The sequence below is a fragment of the Patella vulgata genome, chromosome 4 (assembly GCF_932274485.2).
Source record: "Patella vulgata chromosome 4, xgPatVulg1.2, whole genome shotgun sequence".
NCBI classification, from domain to species: domain Eukaryota; kingdom Metazoa; phylum Mollusca; class Gastropoda; family Patellidae; genus Patella; species Patella vulgata.
Window position 1 is genome coordinate 1,960,515 of NC_065882.2, and position 23,364 is coordinate 1,983,878.

Here is a 23,364-nt window from a genome sequence, read left to right on the forward strand (position 1 = left end):
ATTCTTTCGAATGGAATGAAAAACCGAGATCCCATGTACACATTAGCGTGCATGTAAACGATCCTTTAGCAGGTCAAAATCGATATAAGAGCAGGCCGTAGCGCCACTGTCGGAGTGCGACTGTTCATTAGCCCAGTCGAAGCAGAATAGTAAGACGTTAAAACCAATTTTATGATGCAACCATGGATAGAGAGTAAAAAGCGTTTTGGCTATGACTGTACAATACTGACTGACAAATTTATTCCCTCTACCTAAAATAATGAATAATAATTCATGTACCCTCTCCATCTTTTTCAGGTATTCAGCAAGGCTTTTGTTATACCAATGTAGTAAACCTGAATTGCCAGAACAGGATAGCTGAAAGAACATCATTAAAAGATTGTTGTTGTTCTATTGGTAAAGGTTGGGGACAAGGTGAAGAATTCTGTCAGCCATGTCCATTACCAGGCCAAGGTAACTAAACTAGAATAAAGAAGACTTTGTATCTAGAGCTATATTCACCGTCAAGATCCGACAAGAGAGCATTTATGTCAATAAAACCAAAATTATTGCATAAAGTGATGGACAAGTAAAGAAATGTTAAAGAGAGAGATAGAGAGAGAGAGATGGGGTTTAACGTCCACTCGACACAAACTAGGTCATTTCGGGACTAACATATGGCTTAATTTTATTTCAATAATTCGCTTGCGCGTAGGAGTCTTTACCAGTGGGAGGACACCGGAGGACCCGGAGAAAACCCACGAGGTTGGACAGGCGACCCTACTCCTTGTCACGTACAACTGGGGATTCAAAACCACGCAAGTTGACTCAATGACAGGCCTTATGATACAGCACGAACGTGCTAACCATTCGGTCATCCAAACCCCCGAAATGTTTTGTACAATCTAATTTGAACATCCTTGGCATAACTGATAAGTCAAATCGCTTCAAGGATACTATAAGATATTTTTGAAAAATTTTTCTTGTCGATCTAAATAAGCCTATTCTAAATCAATCAGATTAAAACACAGATCTATATTTCGTTTCTCTTTTTTATACTTCCGATGACCTACACTACATGAAGATCTGACTAGTTGTAGTGGAAGCTCGCGTCAGAGGTCATACGACCGGCATTAGACCCTATGACGTCAGGCATTTCATTAACCAATCAGCGCTGGTGTTTTTAGTGGGTTACCCACAGTTCCTTTGACATCACATCATCCAGAACGAGGGTTATATAACTACTCTTCAAGATCCTAGTGTAGTAAAGACAAGTAAAACGAAATTTTGAACTATAAATAGATGGATCGCTGCGTGCAGTATGGCAAAAACTCGCCGTAAAAGACCGTGTCATTGGCTAACCCCTCACATCATCCAGAACGCGGGTCAACTCTTCAAGATCCAAGTAAAACGAAATTTTGAACTATAAAAATTGAAACGGAATAGGATCTGTGTCTACATATAATCTACAAACTGTAAACGATTTCATAAAAAAATGGACTGAGTTGTTGATAATTGATCGCAAAACAAAACTAAACAGTCACGTCGACAATTTTATTTTTGACATTATAATACAAGACAGATAGGGAGTGTACATAAACAGCAACAGAATGATATTGTAGATCACAATAAGAGTTCAGGGGAAGAACGATCTAGGTCACTTTTTTGTCTATTCGCATAAAAGCAAAACAGACTTTTGGACGAGAATGCTTGACGCGAACATAACAACGAGTGGGTTTAATTACAACTTCAAAATGACGTTTAATACGAATCATAATTAACAGTACAACAACTAACTTCCACTTTTCAGCTTAATTACGGTCAAATAAAGGGTACGATGGACTTGTAATTGTCCGGGAGGCCATTTCAGAAGGGCCTCGGTTCGATGTGACTCCGATCGTTTTTACCTGAAATTGATTGTTCTACAGAAAGCTTATACAATTTGCTACCGGATGGCACCATTAAATGGGGTTCGTTGAAAAAGTGACTTAGATCGTTCTTCCCCAGGGCTCTTTATATGAAATCGTGTGAATGGATACATAAACTATAACCAAAGGTATAGTGCTAAATGATAAGGCCAGCTCAATTTTTCGTCATAGGCACAAGATGTAAACAGGGCTAGTCCCAATGCTTACCCTAACCCTAACCTACAATTACGTGCCCTAACCTTATTTACATCTCAGCGACCTTGACAAAAATTAAGCTGACCTTAACAAATAGCTTTAACCATAACCAAAGCATATCATAATTTTTACACGTTGTTCTTTCAGATGCTTACAAGAGAATATGCGAAAGTACAGAACCCCTAACCCGACCAGTTGACGAATGTGCCATGTTTGATAAATTATGTCAAAATGGCCGATGTGTGGATACTGCTGACTCGTTTCGTTGTGAATGTAATCGGGGTTTCAGACATCAAGCAGGCAACTGTATAGGTAAGAATTCATTTATTGATCTTGTTCGACCAATGAGAATAATAATTATTTTTGATATATTTTCGTTTTTCGTTACTCCGTCCACAACTCTTGTTAACTCTTTTGAGTTCAGAGAGATTCCGCAGCGAGTTACTCCCCTTGAGCATACTATGGTATATCGACATCGTCGTTCCCCAGACCCGTCCGTATGCAACTATTTTTCATAGAGTTACTTCCCTTGCCACCGACATTTTGTAAACGATCTACAGTTGGGTTAGATCTATTTGATAAGGTCAACTTTAAGCTTGGTCAAAGGTCACGAAATGTAAACAGGGCTAAGCGCTAATCCCAACCCTAACCCACAATCCTCGGCACACAATCACGTGCCCTAGCCCTGTTTACATCTCGTGACCTTGACGAAATCTGCAGATGGCCTTAATATTTAGGTCTGACCCTCTACAGTATTTAAAATTAACTAATCAAACTTCTCGAAATTCAAACGCCCATCAATTATATATGGAGTTATTGACCGTGAACACGAAAACTTGAAGGCCCTCTTTAAAAGTCGACTATCTGTAATTATTCATTGCCTGGCAACGCTATGTTTTCAATTGTTTTAATTATTCCTTCACAACCCCCCCCCCCCCAAAAAAAAAAAACAACCTAATTCCGAGAATGTAACGGAAGAATATGATTCTTCAAGCACGATTCACGAATTGATGAGAACCAAAATTCTTATGTATCGTTCAATTCTTGAAGGAATTTAATTTATAATTGACTAGTGTTATTGTTGGCTATACTTTGACCTTAGATTTCACTAGGAAATGGTACAACTGGATTTCCGGTTTAGTTCAATTACATGTGCGGCCATGTGCCAGTCATTCAGAAAAAACACTCCATTTGTTGCTGTGCTACCGTTTAGACATATATTCCATGTATGACTAAATACGAGAGTCAGCGCACTTAAACAACCCCCTTGAAACCATTATAATTATTACTTGAGGCATGAAATATGTTACACCACATGGCTGTAATTCTTGAACTGAAGTTCATTTTTAAAAACACCACTTTGATTTATTCATTTAGAACAATTTTTTTTTTAGAATATTCTGTGTTAAATATGTTAATATGTTTTCATGTAAAATATGTCACAACATTGGATACGTTGAGTAAAGGGGGGTTGGATGGCCGAATGGTTAGCATGTGCGCGCTGTATCATAAGGCCTGTCATTGAGTCACAACTGGCGTGGTTTCGAATCCCCGGTTATACGTGACAAGGAGTAGGGTCGCCTGTCCATCCTCGTGGGTTTTCTCCGGGTCCTCCGGTTTCCTCCCACTGCTAAAGACCCCTACGCACAAGCGAATTATTGAAATAAAATTAAACCATATGTTAGTCCCGAAATGACCTAGTTTGTGTCGAGTGGACGTTAAACCCTCTCTCTCTCTCTCTCTCTCTCTCTCTCTCTCACGTTGAGTAAATGATTTGTAGAATGAACTTGACTTGTTGATTAACGCGCATGTGTAGAATAGTTCTAATTTTCTAGCATAACGCTTTCACTTAGTTTTTACTCAACTTACAATTTCTTAAACATACATTATGGTTAGAACTTAAACATACATTATGGTTAGAACTTAAACATACATTATGGTTAGAACTTAAACATACATTATGCAAGAGATAAATCTGCCTATTGCAGGTCTTTCTTTAGGCTTGAAATGTTATCTAAATGCGCTATTTAGCGAATTGGAGTACATTTATCTATTTTTGAACTAGTATTATAGTGAGAACTGTCAGCGCTTTATCTAATCTCCCATAATGCCTCTTTAAATTTGTACGATGTGCCTCAAAAGAGGTTTTACCGCAATTCCATTCCTAAAATTGCGAAGCCACGGTGATGTGCGAGTATGGCACTGGCAAACTAACCATTCCTCAAGAAAGTTCCTCGGGCCTGCTTGGCCGAATAGTTAGCGCGTGCGCGCTGTATTATAAGGTCTGTCATTTAGTCAGTTGGCGTGGTTTCTTTCGATTCCCCGGTTGTACGTGACAAGGAGTAGGGTCGCCTCTCCAACCTCGTGGGATTTCTCCGGGTCACCCGGTTTTCTCCCATGCACAAGCGAGTTATTGAAATAGAATTAAACCATATGTAAATCCCGAATTGACCTAGTTTGTGTCGAGTGGACGTTAAACCCCATTTCTCTCTATATATATATTTTATAAATCTATTTTTAGATGAAGATGAATGTTTAAGACCGAGGGTATGTGGTAATGGCCGATGTGTTAATACACCTGGAAGTTATACCTGTGAATGTGAAGCTGGTTTTGTTCTTTCACCTAATGGCTACTGTACAGGTACGGTACGCAGTCCTATACCTAATTATAATCTAAAATTAAAATCACTTTAAAGGGGGTGTGACTCTATTTTTTGGAACCTTGAACTAGACAAACATGATTCTAAAGCACATATTGGTGTAATATGAATATATGTAAAGAGATTTATATTCAATTTTTGAAAAAAATATTATAATTTCTAATCAATTATGTTCGGTGAAATACGTGAACAGCTCAAATTGAACGGCAGTCGTTTACGCCTGCTTAGTTCATTTTACACGTTTTTTAGAAATTATTTTTTTGTCGTTTGTGAATCAGCCTATACGAATTACTTCCACATTGTGTTGTTGGGTATGATTTTATTTGTTGATTACAAAATAGCATCTGAAACCATAGGGTACACGACTCGTGTACTGATTATAAAATGTTAATTGTATCTTAAATATTGGATATTAGGATCCTTTAGTTTCACTGCAAGATAACAACATCATTGAAATTAATCAATATTGAATTCTAATACGTGTTTTTAATTTCGAATATTATGGAAAATATTGAGTTAGAGACTTAGCTCCTTCAATGAGATCTGAATTAATCCGATCATGGTGTGGTGGTAATATTATTTAAAAAGTCGAAGTAGGGCGTGTGACAAAATGGGTGAGAAACACTGGATCCAATTTATAATATTTCTTCTTTCTAATGCTGGCCGAATAGTTAGCGCGTGTGCGTTGTATCAAAAGGTATGTCATTGAGTTAACTGGTGTGGTTTCGATTCCCCGGTTGTACGTGACAAGGAGTAGGGTCGCCTGTGCAACCTCGTGGGTTTTCCCCGGGCCCTTCGTCTTTCCTCCCACTACTAAAGACCCCAAAGCACAAGCGAATTATTGAAATAAAATTGAACCATATATGTTAGTCCCAAAATTACCTAGTTTGTGTCGAGCGGATGTTAAACCCCATCTCCCCTCTCTCTCTCTCTCTCTCTCTCTCTCTCTCTCTCTCTTAGACATAATATCGTCATTATTCCCTGACATATTGTACACATTCTCTGTACAGATATGAATGAATGTGCTACTGAAGGAATGTGTCCGAATGGTATCTGTGTCAACATGGATGGATCGTATAAATGTCAATGTAAAGAAGGATATAAACAATCCAACAATAGACAGGTCTGTTATGGTAAGTATTCTACAATCAAAGTTTATCCATAATGCTAGAACTTTGGATTATTATTGTGTCGAAATCAGTTAGAAACTAAAATGTACGATCTTTCTTGGGTCGAATAATGGGAAGCTTTGTTATGGTATGTCTTCCAGTACCACAGCTTATCCATACTGCTAGAGAGCTTGGGATATTATTTTGTGAAAGCCAGTTAAATTATCTATTTAGAAACTATATATATATGATGTGATATGGGTTGGAGTTTTCTAAAAAAATATGCCAAAATATGGATAGTTATTAGTATTATTTGGGCATGTCATTGTTATTATTACTCGAATATGCATGTCCGCACTCGTGATAGTTTTGTCGTCAGCATCCCCAGCCCCCCCCCCCCTCCCCCCATCCTCATCAGCAAGTGATCAGTTTATATTATATCTACCGTGTTTTGTGTTTCCGATTATTATGGGCATGTCGATTGGCTTTAGTTCCGATTTAATTCTCCCTTGCAAAATCACTTTGATTTAGAGCTTTTACCGTCTCTAACATCTGACAATTTGATACCTACACTGGTGTATCGACTAACCTTGATTACAACTCCAAGTATTTTGGTTTAAATGAATCAAGCTACATTTTTCATGAAAATAATCAAAATAAGACAGCTGTTCTCTGTTTAAACCAGTTTGGTTCGACCATATATAAAAGGGGAATAAAACTGTTTAATTTTGTGTTAAAAGTCCTTAAAATCCTCTACTTTGGGGTCGAGCAGCTAACCCAATAAACGTGATACGTTTTCCAACGGCAATAGATTATCAGGTCACCCAACGAACGAATTGACCGGACATCTCAAACGGGTTACGTGTCCGGATAAGCGGTTTTGACGTTCACGTCCAAACGACTCAGTATTTTGAGCTGAAATTTTTAGACAAGGTAAATACACCATTCCTGTATAGTCTAGCGCTTAAATTTCATACGTACACGGACTTTTATTTCTGAGACTCTGTTAAAATTGGGATGGTCCCTTTAAACCCTCTTGTATTTTAGATATAAATGAATGTACAGAGAATGGACGACTGTGTATTAATGGTCAATGTAGAAATACAGAAGGAAGTTATTATTGTCAATGTAATGCTGGATATAAATTATCTCCTGATGGCGCTTTCTGTTCAGGTATAGTACCAATTATACATTGTTTTAGCACAAAATAGTTCATCATTGGGTGTGAATCGATACAAATAGATATTTACTTGACACAAGTTTCCATGGTCAGAATCACCCGAATTCCATCATTGTGCTTATTAATAATTCAACGCTTCAACATTTTACTCCCAAAATTTTCATCAAATCTGCATAGATTTGTATAGATTTCGATAATCGATATTTATTCGTATAGATTATGATGATTAATATTTATTTGTATAGATTACGGTGATGGATTTCGATAATCGATATTTATTGGTATAGATTACGATGATCTATAGTTATTTCTATATATTACAATGATCGATATTGATGAACGAGCTTTATATGCATAGATTATGCTGATCGATATGTATTGATATTGATGATCGATATTTTTTTACAGATTACGATGAATGTAGAAGAACAGGGATGTGTACTAATGGCATGTGTATCAACATGGATGGTAGTTTTAAATGTATCTGTAAAGTAGGGTTTATATTGGCCCCAGGAGGTGAAGTCTGTATAGGTAAGTTATTGTCCATATACCACCTTTCATGATTTATATTGGCCCCAGGAAGTGAAGTCTGTATTGGTAAGTTATTGTCAATATACCACCTTTCATGATTTATATTGGCCCCAGGAAGTGAAGTCTGTATCGGTAAGTTCTTGTTCATATACCACCTTCCATGATTTATATTGGCCCCAGGAAGTGAAGTCTGTATACCACCTGTCAGCGATCCTTCTATTAATTCATGATTTATATTGGCACCGTTGGATGTGGGGGTGGGTGGGCTGTACAGGTATGTCATTGTCTATTTACATTTCATGATTTATATCGGCCCCAGGAGAAGAAGTCTGTATCGGTAAGGTCTTGTCCATATTCCACTTTTCATGATTTATATCGGCCCTAGAGGGAGAAATTCGTTAATTTCATTGATTCATTTATAATTTAGTTAAGTATGTCATTTCTCGTTGTTTATTTTAATAAACAATAGCCAATTGTTATTTTCTCTCGACAAACAAGTTATAAAATTATTATTTTATAACATTATTATTTTATAACATTATTATTTTATAACATTATTATTTCATAACATTATTATTTTATAACATTATTATTTTATAAACATTATTTTATTAGCCATTTTTATAAAACATTGGCATTTATTATCTATTTTATAAACATTGGTATTCATTAACTATTTTATAAATATAATTATTTTATAAATATCATTACTTTATAAATATCATTATTTTATAAATATCATTATTTTATAAATATTATTATTTTATAAACATTAGTATTTTTAAACTATTTTGTAAATATTATTATTTTATAAACATTTTTATAAACATTTTTGTTATTTTATAAACATTTTTGTTATTTTATAAACATTTTTATTATTTTATAAACATTTTTATTTTATTTTATAAACATTGTTTTTATTTTATAAACATTATTATTATTTTTTTATAAACATCATTATTATTATTTTATAAACATTATTATTATTATTTTATAAACATTATTATTCTTCTTGTAAGAACTTTCTTCTTCTTTTTTTCTTGGAAGAGCTATTTTATTGTATTTTCTTTTGCCTTATTATTTTTTTCTTGTAAGCCTGACTTATTATGATATACAAATTTATATTTTTGGGGGGCAAGATCTTATTTATTATTCCATAAATATTTTTGTACCAATGTTTGTAGGTATAAACATTTTTATTTTTGTACCAATTTTTGCAGATATAAACATGTTTATTATTATATTAATGTTTGTAGATATAAATGAATGTGTGGTAAATCCTGAAAGCTGTGTTAATGGACAATGTATAAATAATCAGGGAAGTTTTAGATGTGAATGTACTGGTGGAATGACTCTTGGTCCAGATGGAAGAACTTGTCGAGGTACGTTCAGAAAAGCAGATTGTACATCAACCTTTTGAAATAATATATTTATATTCGACTTTCAAAGTTATCATATTCTGTGAGTTCTACGTATGTTGCTTTAAGGCTAATTATTAGTCTAGAATACCTTGTAGTAGAAGTGTGACACTATACTATGCAGCTGTCCAGTTGAGTGGTGTTACCGAAATTGGTTAACAACTCCAAGATTTCTCAACGTTTTGAAGGAAACTATAACCCGTTCTGTGAAGCTACAGGAGTCTATTTCTCAGCTTTGCTCAGCGGATTGATTTGCAATTAGTCACAGTTGCAATTGGACATTGGTTTTATATCAGCCAAGAATTGATTTACCATGTTGACTACCTCTGGGGTTTCTCCGGGTCCTCCGGTTTCCTCCCACTGCCAAAAACCCCTACGCGCAAGCGAATTGTTGAAATAAAATGAACCATAGTCCTCAAATGATCTCGTTTGTGTCGAGTAGACGTTAAACTCTTTCTCTCCCTCTCTCTCTCTCCCTCTCTCTCTCTCTCTCTCTCCCCCTCTCTCCCTCTCTCACTCTCTGTCTCTGTCTCTCTCTCTCTCTCTCCCTCTCTCTCTCCCTGTCCGTCAAAAACTAAGTAAACCTTTAGAACTGATTATTCTTTATATATGTTTTACAGATACGAAGAGAGATTTATGTTTTCCTGAGGTACGAAATGGTCGCTGTGTTAATCCTCTTGATCAGCTGGTCACCAAATCTATTTGTTGTTGTAGTATGGTGAGTCCTGGTGTTGCTTGGGGAACAGGATGTGAAAGATGTCCAGCTATGACTGATCCAGCCTTTAAAGCCTTGTGTCGTAACGGACATGGGATGGACCACGATGGAGCAGGTAAGTCTCTGAACATCATTTGCGGGATTGTTAATCCCTTACAAAATATGAAGCGGCGGGAGGTTGGATGGCCGAATGGTTAGCAGGTGCGCGCTGTATAATATGGTCTGTCATTGAGTCAACTGGCGTTTTTTCGTTTCCCGGTTGTACGTGCCAAGGAGTGAGGTCGTCTGTCCAACCTCATGGGTTTTTTCCGGATCCTCCGGTTTCCTCTCACTGCTAAAGACCCCTACGCGCAAGCGAATTATTGAAATAAAATTGAACCATGTGTTAGTCCCGAAATGAGTTATTTTTTGTCGAGTGGACGTTAAACCCCATTTCTATCTCTATCTCTCTCTTTACAAAGTATGAAGTGAAATGGGGTTTAACGTCTTACTGTTCTACTAATGAAGACGGGCACACGCCATACAGTGTGCTATGAGGGAAATTGTGCCCGGACAGCGGAACTTTGGCCTGCTCTTATGTCGAATCCCAACGTATTGGACCATATTTAGAAAATAAAATGAAACTGTCAGTGGAAATGAAATGAAATGGGGTTTAACGTCCCACTGTTCTGCTCCGACTGGGCATACGTCATACAGTGTTCTATTAGGGAAATTGTGCCCGGACAGCGGCACTATGCCCTACACTTATATCCAATTCCAACTGCCAAGGGATATTTCACGTGCACGCCAATGTATACACGGGACCTCGTTTGTTTGCCCCATCCGTATGACTAGACAGTTGTCCTTGTCAGACCCTCCATCCTGCACCACTGACATGGGGAACTTTCTCGGTCAATGCAGGGATCGAACATGCGAACTCCAGGCTAGCGTACCAGCGTCTTACCCTTTTAGCCACCGTGGCTCTGTCCTCTGTTGAAACCAGCCTGATTGAACTTTATTGGTCAATGCAGGGATTGAACACGCGACCTCCGGGCTAGCGAGCCAGTGTCTTACCCACTTAGCCAACGTGGCTCTCCTTACAAACTACAGTATTGTTATAGTTGATTCTCTAGTAGTCCACAAATGGTTCAGTAATTGTTAAGATATGATCAAATGACATTTTGTAAACATTCGGCATTCACTGCAAACGATATCTATCTCTATCAATAAAATGAAAGACGTGTGTATGTATATGGCCCATCACATATGTGATATCAGATTAACAGGCATGGATGACCCCCGTGAATGTTTTAGGCCATGATTTATGAAGGTCAAGAAAGACAGCTCACAATTCTATGGAATACAATTACTGCTTATTACTGAGTGACGTTTCGACTAGGCTTCTCTAGTCATTATTAAGCAATGATAAAATATGAAAATATGACAAGACAATATATACATGTACACAACAATACTTAGTTAATGCTGATCAACCAGAGATACCCCTTAATTACATGTACCAAAAATCCATGTTGGATTGTGCCTGTAGGCGAACTGTTTTACTGCAATTTTAACGTGTAACGGGAGGTAACTCTGTTTATTCTGGTCATTAAAATTAATAATAGTAACAGATGATGTAAACTACTGGGAAAGCATGCAAGAAATGAAGATGGTGAGTAAGCAGATATCACCTTAGGTGGAAGCGGATGTTAAACACCTAGAACGAACGAAAAAGCAGATTTTGGGCTCAGGGTGAAGACGGGTGAAGACGGGTATCGAACTAGTTAAAGGGATAATAACACTCTTGCTTGCTTGACAGCTCCAGAAAATAAAAAAATAGCCTTATTCTAAGTACTAGATGTGTTAGTGTCCTACCTGTTGTGTAAATTATCCATTAAATCCTATTTTACTTGTCCAGAGTGTTCAAAAATATTTTTAAATCCAAGTCACATTTGAAAAGCTTTACGTCAGGCTTTTCAAATCATTTAGCTGAATTTTTTTAAATTAGGTGTGTTAAGATGAAATTTGTATCATCAATTAATTGGAATATTGTAAAATAGTGCAATTTGTTGACTGGAATAAAGATTGGGACATATTATTCAGTTACAACAAGAGTGGTATTGAGCCTTTAAGAATACAGACAACACAAGCCAGCGCTAGCTCAGAAACTTTTGAAAGGACAATGTCACTACGACCTACTCTTATTTCATGTTCCAACTGCGAGGGTATCTGGTGTTAAAGTATGTTTTTTTTTTCTAATATTTGTAGATATCAACGAATGTCGAATGTTTCCCAATATCTGTGAAAATGGTGTTTGTGAGAATATAATGAAAGATTATAGATGTATTTGTAATCCTGGATACCAGGTTGATAGATCGGGAAAACGCTGCAATGGTAAGTTTCAACAAGCCTGTGTAAAAGCGAGTTAATTAAAATTAAAAATCACTAGCTGATTAAATTAAAAATCCCGAGTTAATTAAAATTTAAAATCCCGAGTTAATTAAAATTGAAAATAACGAGTTAATCAAAATTAAAAAGGTGGGAGGAAGAGGGGGGGGGGGGCGGGTCCGAATGGTTAGCGTGTACGCATTGTATCATAAGATCTGTCATTCTCTCTTTTTCTATACCTCTAATTATAAATTGTTAAAAATATTATTTAAAATAATCAGTTGCCAAAAAGTGTCCATTTAATTAACAGAACTAGAACAAAATATTTCTCGATGGCTGATTTTTTCAAAACCCGAAAAAAGTGGTGCCGAGTTCTATCGACGATCTCGTCTTGGAACGTTAAGGTTGATTTTAATGGTTTTGTTCGGTTAAAATGTCAGTGCCATGCTACCGTGAAAATGAATATATAATAAAATCCTAATTGTTGATATATTTCAGATATTAACGAGTGTTCTAGGGATCGTAATTTATGTGATGGTGGTCAATGTCGGAATACACCAGGCAGTTATCAATGTATCTGTCCACAAGGACTAACATTTGATGCTATATCTAGAATGTGTGTGGGTAAGTTATCAATGTGTCTGTCCAGAAGGTTTGATGTTATATCTGGAATGGAATGTGTGAGGGTAAGTTATCAATATCTGTCCAAATATATGATGTTTTACATGCATACAAGAGGGTTTTGTTGTTATATTAAAGGGACAATAACACTCTTGCTGGCTTGAAAGCTCCAGAAAATAAATAATATCTCTATCTAAGTACTAGATGTTTAAGTGTCCTACCTGTTGTGTAAATTATCCATTACATCCTATTTTACTTGTCCAGAGTGTTCGAAAATATTTTTAAATCGAAGTTTCATTTGAAAAGGTTTACGTTAGACGTTTCAAATCATTTAGTTGACTTTTTCCAATTTTTTAAATAAGGTGTGTTAAGATGAAATTGTATCATCAATTAATTGGAATATTGTAAAATAGTACAATTTGTTGACTAGAATAAAGATTGGGACATATTATTCAGTTACAACAAGAGTGGTATTGAGCCTTTAAAGTCATCAAAATTATTCATGTGGACGAGAAAGAGTGTAATGTTACATCTGATTGAAATACAGATTTATATTTCGTTTCGTTTTTGTTCATACCTCTGATGGCCTAAACTATATGGCAGGTCGCATCAGAGGTCACACGAGCGGCTTTTGACCCTATGAGTTGGACAATTGATTAACCAATCAGCTTTGATGTTTCTAGTGGGCTACCCACAGTTCCGTGCACCTCGTGCCACTCGTCATAACAAACCGTTTCATTTCATTGGCTAATCCCTCACTTCAACCAGAACGCGAGTTATACATCAACTCTTCAAGATCCTAGTGTAGTCAAGACAAGTAAAATGACATTTTGAACTATAAAAAACGAAACGAAATAGGACCTATGTTTTAATCAGATTGTGTAATATTATGTTTAAACACAAATGCTTTATCTAGATCTAGAAGTTATTCCATCAATAATACCCATTTAGACAGTAAGTTAGTAAGAATGCTGCTTGTCTTTTTGTCTGTGCGACGTTTGATAGAATAACGCATTTATAATAATTAAGGTTCACACTATTTGAAAATTGGGTGTTATACTTTATTTGTTATTTGTTGATGGCACTGAATGTGGAGAAAGTTTAGGTATAAAAGAAAAATGTGGTAGTATGTGAAAACTGGATTCTTCTTCTTCGTGGGGTGACGCTCTTCGAAAAAACCCAAGGCTACGTCAATTCAAGTCCGATCGTCATGAATATTGACATGCCTGTTCTTTGAACAAATCTGTATCGATTTGGTGAATTAGAATTTTGAATTTCATCCCACAACATGGACCAGGGTCAGTTCCTGGTCCATTGCACGATCGTACATGTTTATTTGTTTTCAGATACGAATGAATGTAGTGACAACCCGTGTATAAACTGAGTTTTATATTTTCAGATACGAATGAATGTAGAGAAAGTCCTTGTATCAACGGACAATGTATAAATCTAGCTGGTAGTTTTAAATGTAAATGTATCTCACCTGGTACAGTATTAGATCCAACAGGCCTCATCTGTCTAGGTAAGATTCAGTTAGTTCTTCTGGAACATCATGTCTGGTTTTCTCTGGTTTGTTGCGAAGGGTGAAAGGCAAGCTATTTAAGTGGTAGAAATGGGATTTACTACAACATAATACAGCCAGATAGCACACCTATATCCGAAATATTCGAAATATATCTGTAATATTTATCATAGTTCAATCAGCACTGGTTATTTAAATCGGAATAATTTTCCACCGATGGTCGATGCATTAGATTTAACTGCTTATTTTGATAGTTTTAATAGGAAGAGGCTGATTATTTCCAGTATTTTAAAGGTATCTTGTCGATTTTAAAATAAAGATGATTGTCATGTAGATAAATATTAATATTAAAATGACCATTGTTGTTGTTGTTGTTGTAGATAATAAACGAGGAGCATGTTGGTTAACTATTAAAAATGGAGTTTGTGAAGGTTCTATCGATTCTATGTTATTACAAGCTGAATGTTGTGGTAGTATCGGTAAAGCCTGGGGTAGTCCGTGTCAACCATGTCCTATACAATGTAAGTATATAAATCACTGAACAGAGTCATGTCAACCATGTCCTATACAATGTATATAAAACACCCTGTTCATGTCAACCATGTCCTATACAATGTAATTATATAAATCACACTGAACACTGTTCATGTCAATCATGTCCTACACAATGTATATAAAACACCCTGTACATGTCAACCATGTCCTATACAATGTATATAAAACACCCTGTTCATGTCAACCATGTCCTATACAATGTAATTATATAAATCACACTGAACACTGTTCATGTCAACCATGTCCTACACAATGTAAATATATAAAACAGTGAACACACTGTCCATGTCAACCATGTCCCATACAATGCAAGTATATAACACACACTGAACACTGTTCACGTCAACCATATCCTACATAAATTAAGTATATAAAACACACTGAACATAGTCACGTCAACCATGTCCTACATAAAGTAAGTACATATCCTAGAGTGTTTACTCTTCAGCCATTAAAGGACACCCAAAAAAGAAAATACTTTACAACAACATTAAAATCCCCAATACCATAATTTTATGAAGCATTCAGCTTCGTACATCACCAATAGCTCTGTGTGATGAGATGCTTTTTGCAGTATACTAAGCTACTGTTTTCATTTTCAGCGGAACTGCAGTGTCCTAAAGGGTTTGCAAACCGATTGGGTGTCAATTGTGTCGGTAAGTATTTATTTATTGGTATTGGATTGACCATGGCTCGAAGCCCCGTATCAAATATTGTGAACTATAAACTTAAACCCATATCCTGTTGTAGTTTAAAGCTGGAAAAATGGTACATATCTTTGATTCCAATCTTATTAAAACACAGATCCTATTCCGTTTCGTTTTTTATAGTTCAAAATTTCTTTTTACCTGTCTTTACTGCACTAGGAACAATCTGTTTTACAGAGGAATACGAAAGTCTTCTAATATATCTGTAAAACATGACTACCTTCAACACGTGACTTTCATCAGGCGGCGTCAATCATTGGCGCAATGGCGCGTGCATTGTTCACATAAGACCTTACTGGTTCGGGCGGAATGGAGCATTTTTACCTACAAATACGTCAAACGTCTTTATTTATTTTTCTAATACATAAAAAAATGTTTTAGAATTTAATGTGTCGGAGGAAAAAAGTTAATATTTGTGGCTCATTAAGTCGATTCGATGTCATCCTTATCAGTGATTGTCGCGGCCTCAGCGACACGTATGACCCCTGACGCGAGCTCCCACTACAACTGGTCAGATGTTATGTAGTAGAAGTCATCTAAATAATATAAAAAAGAAATGAAATATAGATCTGTATTTTATCAGATTGATTGAATCATGGACATTTTTGTTTTTATTTTACAGATATCAATGAATGTGAGGTGTTTCAAGATATATGTAAAGGTGGTGGTCAGTGTGTAAATCTAGAAGGCTCATTTAAATGTACTTGTCCATTTGGTTTAACATTAGACCCAACAGGATTACGATGTGTTGGTATGTATTTCAGTGTAGAATTTGGTTTAACGTTAGATCCACAGGATTACGATGTGTTGGTATGTATTTCATTGTACCATTTGGTTTAACGTTAGATCCACAGGATTACGATGTGTTGGTATGTATTTCAGTGTAGAATTTGGTTTAACATTAGATCCAACAGGATTACGATGGGTGGGTATGCTAAATAATAACTATATTATTAATGAGGGTGAAGAGGGGATGGTGGGGATGGTCGAGCGACAGTCCGTTAATTTCCATACGGCCTGGGGTGATGTAATTAACTAGGACTATGGTCATTTGATGCTAGAATTATCATCGTACGATATTACATTATTGCACATCTGATATATGCAGGGAACCACAGTGGCTGAATGGGTAAGACGCTGGCTCGCTAGTCTGGAGGTAGGAGGTTCGATCCCTGCATTTGCCGAGAAAGTTCATCGATATTTTCCGACGTCTTTTCCCCCCTCCCCTTGTCATTGGTGTAGGGCAGAGGGTGTTACAAGGCCAGCTGTCTAGTCCTTTGGGTGGGGCGAAACACCCAGGTCCCGTGTATACATTGGCCTGCAGGTAAAAGATCCCTTTGCAGTTCGAATTCGATATAAGAGTAGACCATAGTGCGACTGCCCATTGTGTTTGTTCTAATTGTAGATATGAGACGGGAACATTGTATATTATAAATCATGTTTTGTTCTATCTGTAGACATAAGACGGGAACATTGTATATTATAAATCATGTTTTTTTCTATCTGTAGACATAAGACGGGAACATTGTATATTATAAATCATGTTTTGTTCTATCTGTAGATATAAGACGGAAACATTGTATAATATAAATCTTGTGTTTGTTCTATCTGTAGATATGAGAGTAGGAGTTTGTTATCAGGATTATAATAGAGGATTCTGTATGAGACCAGTAACAGGTGCTTATTTACGTGGTCAGTGTTGTTGCAGTATTGGTACAGCATGGGGTCAACCTTGTCAACCATGTCCAACTCGTGGAACAGGTAAATTAACATAGATATAAATGGGTTGATACCTTTCAACTATGCCCTATTCGGTGAAAAAAATAACTTTAATACTAAATGAAAACTTGATTGTCTGACGAGTCGTTGTTAATCAGGCTAACATCCTAGTATCAAGAAATAGCCCGAACATATAAATGTTAGGATATCATTTTAACTTGCATATCATTACTTGATTAATACTTCATTTAAACATACATTACACAAGTGCCTATTGCAGGTCTTTCTTTAGGCCCTAAATTTTATATAAATTATTTATTAATTAACTTACCAAGACTATAATCAACCCCCGATGCCATCGGATGTCTATGATATTTTGTGGATTCAAATACTGTTTCTGGTGGATGCGGTCTTCTTAAAACGGATAATCGAGGCTTGTTTATTATCGTAACAGCGGTATTAATGACAATTCAGCCTGGCCTATAAATTATATCGGGGATTCCTTTGTTCAAAGTGAAGTAATTTGACTGAAATTTTCAAAATATTATATATTATATAAGCTTACATAAGGCATCTATAATATATCTTACCAAATTCCGCTTTAATAATGTTTTTCCAAATATTCAATTACCTCATCTTTCACTTTTTATACCCCCACATTGAAATGTGGTCGTATATTGTCGTCGCACCCGTCGGTCCGAGGCTAAAGATAATATCCGATTTTCACCGATTTCCGATAATTACTGTCTGAGTTATGGCCCTTGATCATTTTGAAAAATATTGTGGACGCTCTTGTTAAATGTATAAATACTCGTTTTTTGATTAGTTTAAACACATATGTTTCACCATACATTTTTTATTTTCAGAGGCGTTTGAACAGCTGTGTGTGGACAACCCAAATTTCGAGATTGGAGGTAAATTAGACAGAAAAAATAATATACACGAGTTGTTGAAGATGCAATCTGATTAAAACACAGATCCTATTTCGTTCCGTTTTTTATAGTTTAACATTTCGTTTTACTTGTCTTTACTACACTTGGAACAGTTGTTATATAAACGGCGTTCTGGTTGAAGTGAGAGATTAGCCAATGAAACGATCTGTTACGGCGAGTTCTTGGCGTGCGATCCACGGAAGTGTGGGTAATCGAATGTCTGGCGTCATAGGGTGAAAAACCGTTCGTACGACATCTGGCGCGACTTTTCACTACAACCGGTCAGATCTTCATGTAGTGTAGGCCATCGAAAGTATAAAAAAACCGAAACGAAACATAGATGTGTATTTTAACCAGATTGTTGAAGATGCCCAAATAAGGAAATCCTCCCGTTATACAAAATAAGCACTAAAGAAACAATGATTACTATTTGTAGAAGTGGGTCTCCATCAGGACCCCCTCGCCCCAGGTGGAAAGCCCCAAACCCTAGTTGTAGAGACGAATCTTCATCTGCCAAACCCTCCCGTTCGTCAAAAATAAAATGGTCTTGATCTGGAAACGCCTTCAAATGGATGAATCTGTTCCAAATATTTTTGTTGCCTTGTTGGCGATAATGTATCAATGAATCTGTTGTTTAAATATTGAGTGTTAAATCTCGAAGGAGCCACGGTGGTTAAGTGAGTAATACGCTGGCTCGCTAGCCAGGAGGTCGTGTGTTCGATCCCTGCATTGGCCGAGAAAGTTCATCTGGATTTTCCGACGTGGTTTCCCCTTGTCCATGTCGCATAATGGAAGGCATGCCAAGGACATCTGTATAGTCGTTCGGATAGGACGGAAAACCGAAGTCCCGTGTATACATTGGCATGCACGTAAAAGATCTCTTGGCAGATCGCTAATTTACCTGTGGCAGATAACACTGACAATCGGGTTCGTGTTTTACTTATGGAAAGGATATATTGACATAATTACTTGCATTATTTAAAACAATTATGAAGTTTTTCCGGTGATGTTTAATGTTATTGAATCAACTATTTACAGATATAAATGAGTGTCAATTATTTCCTGATATTTGTCAGAATGGTAGATGTAGAAATACACAAGGTAGTTTTACCTGTACCTGCGAACCAGGATTCGCTAAAGATGATATGGGAACCAATTGTACAGGTAAATATGTAGTATATATAGTTAAAAGGCAACCAATTGTACAGGTAAAAATGTAGTTTATATAGTTGTCATGGTAACAAATTGTACGGGTAAATATATAGTATAGTTGTCAATGCAACCAATTGTACACGTAAAAATGCAGTTTGTATAGTTGTCATGGTAACCAATTGTACAGGTAAATCTATAGTTTATATTGTTGACATGGCAACCGGTTGAATTACATTTATTTGATGATAAAGGTATTGAATAGTCCGCCATTTGAATGATATTGTGATCTTGTAACATGACATTATCAGTAACGTAACTATTTGAACATATTATAGAACAGGGGGTCAGGGATTCATTCCCGGTGTTGGTCGAGAAATTTTTCCGGGGATTTTCCAACGAGGTATGCAGGTGTGCCAGTTGTGCAGGAGGTCCTGTGTACATACTGACATGCACATTACAAGTGCAATCCGATAAAGATCAATCGGTAGTCTGATTATTGCCGAAAAGTAGGACATTAAACTCCATTTCAATTTTTCTTGGAGTGATTATTTCAGGACTTACCTGAGCGTGAATTATTAAACACGATTTATTGGTTTTCCAGATATTGATGAATGTCGTATTTCATTAACTGCTGTGTGTAATAATGGACAATGTGAAAATACATTAGGGGGATTTAGATGTATTTGTGATGCTGGTTATGAAGGCGTTATGATGGACACCATGTGTATGGGTGAGTAACGAACGACAATAAACGCGGTTATCTCCCTTTATATTACATTACACACAATTTTAAAACCAGGGGGCTGTTTCACGAATTTTTAACTAAGATAAAATCTAAATTTTAGTAATTTGATTGGATGATATTAGATTGATTTTAGTCATTAGCCAATCAAAATTGAAGTATCTACTAAAATTTGGATTCTATCATTAGTTAAGATTTCGAGAAACAAGCCTCTGTATTACATTGACATATAGCCGTGTTTACATATTCAAATGCCAATTGCATCAAAGTTATAAACTAACTTTTCCAGATTCTAGTGTAGTAAAGGCAAGTAAAACAAAATTTTGAACTATAGAAAAAAAGAAACGAAATAGATTGACGTTCGTTGATATAAATTAGATTGTGAAATAATGATACCATGTTTTTGTCTATATAGATATCAATGAATGTGAAAGTGATGGACCAATGTGTCGTGGTGGGGTATGCGTTAATACACCGGGTAGCTATAGATGTGATTGTCCAGACGGTCATGAGTTAGGCCTTGATGGGCTGTCATGTAAAGGTATGCTATATACAATATTACACACGTCACTGGTGACCAATAAACATGGTACATATAGATCTGACAATGTTCGTACATTTAGCTGACAGTGTTCGTACACTTATCTGAAAAAAGGTTGTACACTTATCTGAAAAAAGGTTGTACACTTATCTGGAAATGGTCGTACTCGTATCTGAAAATGGTCGTACATTTAGCTGACAATGTTCGTACACTTATCTAAAAATGGTCGTACACTTAGCTGACAATGGTCGTACATTTAGCTGACAATGTTCGTACACTTATCAACAGTTATTTAGCTAACAACGGTCGTAGATTTATATAAAGTTATCTTTCAGTTGACTCTTGTACAGTGACACAGGCGGTCATACAATGAAATGAAATGAAATGGAGTTTAACGTCATACTTTTCGGCTCCGAACTGGGCTAATGAAGACGGGCATACGCCATAAAGTGTACTATGAGGGAAAATTTGCCCGGGCAGCGGCGCTACGGTCTACTCTTAGATCAAAAGCCAACTGCCAAGGGATCTTTTACGTGCAGGCCAATGTGTACATGGACCTCGGTTTTTCGTCCCATCAGAACGACTAGACCGTTGTCCTTGGCAGGCCCTCCATTCTGCACAACTTACAAGGGGAGACCATGTCGGAAAACCCAGATAAACTTTCTCTGCCAACACCGGTATCCAACCCGCGACCTCCAGTGTAGCGAGACAGACTCTTACTCACTTAGCCACCGTGACTCCAGGCAATACAGTAATCAGCATTATTCTTACAATCATCAACAGCATACACAAAATGATTCTTGGTACATTTTAATATTTCAGATGTTGATGAATGTGGAACAGACAGTAGTATATGTTCTAATGGTCATTGTGAAAACTTTATGGGCGGATATCAATGTATATGTGGACAGGGTTATCAACCAAATTCTTTAAAAACTTCCTGTATAGGTAAGAACATCAATGTTTTTCCGTCAAAATGGCTCCTAAATCCCGGATTTGGAGTCCAGAATAATAATAATGATCAAGAATAATTTTTGTTTACTCTTTGAAATGGGTACGTAATATGTTGATAATTAACTCCTTAATTAACCTATTATAGAAGATTTTGACTTGCTCTCAGACCTGTTCCAGACACTTTGTGCATATCTTGAATGAGTTAGCAGTCACACCAAGTTGTTCCATCCTATCACGTTACCAGATGTGGCGAAATTAAAGGTCGTAGCTTCTATGAGTCTTTAAAGTTGGTGGGGGAAACGATCAACGTCAATAGTGACGAATAGAATGCAAACCATTCCCAGAATGCCGTTTAAACCATGAATATCTAACCTTGCCGTTCTCAGAACGGTTCAGTGACCACCTCAGTGATTCAGATTCGGAACGTTTGCAGAACTCAACGCTAACGCTTGAGTTGGACTTCCAAGAAAAGTGACCGGTGATGTCGTTTTCCAGCTCTTGATTCAAAATAAACTTTTCAAATTAATATTTAAATTCGCACTCATTTTTACAGATACAGATGAATGTCGAGATAGAAATGGCGGTTGTGCGGCTGAATGTGTTAATACACCAGGAAGTTTTTCATGTGGCTGTGAAGCTGGATATAATCTCATGATAGATGGCAGGACTTGTGTTGGTAAGTGTTTGTAACTAAGGCATATCCAAGAACACTTAGATTTATTTTTTTTAATATAATACTATATCTGTTTGTTTCTGGACCCATGTTGGTGCAGCATAGAAGGACGTTACATCCCCCAAACCCCTCAACTCCTCCATTTTCATGTTCTTTCATGTGTGTAGGATTATTTAAACATCCAACCGGTTTCACAAAGCATTCTCAGACTTCAGTTAAAAATATACTCATCTTTCAATCACTGTTTATAAGAAGTATCTTTGATCTTGAAAAACAAAACTTTGTACATAGTTTTTTATTGATGTATTGGATATTTGAAAAAGGGCTATAATTTATTTTAAATAAGGCGAACAATTTTACGTAAATTGTTAACTTAAGACTGAGAATGCTTTGTGAACTCGAGACCTGAACCGTAATCCGTTGCTGATAATCTCCATCGGATGTATAGTTTGGCCAGCACATACTGTGTGCAGGGGCTATTGGTTATACCAAATATTGTTTTATTGATTATCAACTCGATCATATTTTTAATTTAATTTAACCAGATGTTGATGAGTGTACGGAGCGTGATACCTGTAAAGGTGGTAGATGTATTAATGAACCAGGTGGATACAGGTGTTCATGTGATGGCGGACTTACAACCTCACCTGACCAAAGGCAATGTTTAGGTGAGTCTGACACAATTACAATACACGTTTTCGTTGTAATACGGTAGTCGAGTTAGAATCGCGAAGAAGCCCAGATTTTAGTTGGTTGTGATACGTATACCGGTAGTCGTTTCGACACATATGCATACTCAGAGTCACGATATCGCGACTGGACGTTACATACTGCTTGGGGAGATAGGCTAGGAATGTTTTGAAGCAGGAACTGATATTTATCTGCTTGCCGCGTTGTTTTTACTAAAGCCCACGGTTCCGCCAGTACCTTTACGATAGACATGACAATTTAGATTGCGCATCAATTTGTGATAAGTCGTCATAATTCAAAGATGGATGCAATGACGTCATGGACCATCATGGTCGGTTCCTGATTCACATAATACAACCGTTCTTGCGATTTAAAATAACTAACTGTTTATCCGGACAGATTGTACGGACAGAATCTTGTGTGGTTTCCTCATGGGAGTTTCGTGAAACCAGAAGTAGCATAACACCGATATAT

At 36.6% G+C, this 23,364-nt stretch overlaps 1 protein-coding gene across 1 annotated transcript in view; it reads left to right on the forward strand.

Annotated features, from left to right (window-relative positions):
- Positions 1-23,364, forward strand: part of LOC126817722 (fibrillin-2) — a 104,658-nt gene that overhangs the window by 24,554 nt on the left and 56,740 nt on the right. Inside the window, exons 8-29 of the mRNA XM_056100149.1 lie at positions 298-453; positions 2,250-2,414; positions 4,624-4,743; positions 5,773-5,895; positions 6,919-7,044; positions 7,460-7,582; positions 8,839-8,964; positions 9,621-9,830; positions 11,963-12,088; positions 12,581-12,706; positions 14,103-14,225; positions 14,606-14,746; positions 15,383-15,436; positions 16,110-16,238; positions 17,102-17,248; positions 18,073-18,120; positions 19,177-19,302; positions 19,892-20,020; positions 20,448-20,573; positions 21,396-21,521; positions 22,081-22,203; positions 22,746-22,868. Of these exons, the coding sequence (XP_055956124.1) occupies positions 298-453; positions 2,250-2,414; positions 4,624-4,743; positions 5,773-5,895; positions 6,919-7,044; positions 7,460-7,582; positions 8,839-8,964; positions 9,621-9,830; positions 11,963-12,088; positions 12,581-12,706; positions 14,103-14,225; positions 14,606-14,746; positions 15,383-15,436; positions 16,110-16,238; positions 17,102-17,248; positions 18,073-18,120; positions 19,177-19,302; positions 19,892-20,020; positions 20,448-20,573; positions 21,396-21,521; positions 22,081-22,203; positions 22,746-22,868 (2,796 nt within the window). The remainder of the gene's footprint in view (positions 1-297; positions 454-2,249; positions 2,415-4,623; positions 4,744-5,772; positions 5,896-6,918; positions 7,045-7,459; positions 7,583-8,838; positions 8,965-9,620; positions 9,831-11,962; positions 12,089-12,580; positions 12,707-14,102; positions 14,226-14,605; positions 14,747-15,382; positions 15,437-16,109; positions 16,239-17,101; positions 17,249-18,072; positions 18,121-19,176; positions 19,303-19,891; positions 20,021-20,447; positions 20,574-21,395; positions 21,522-22,080; positions 22,204-22,745; positions 22,869-23,364) is intronic.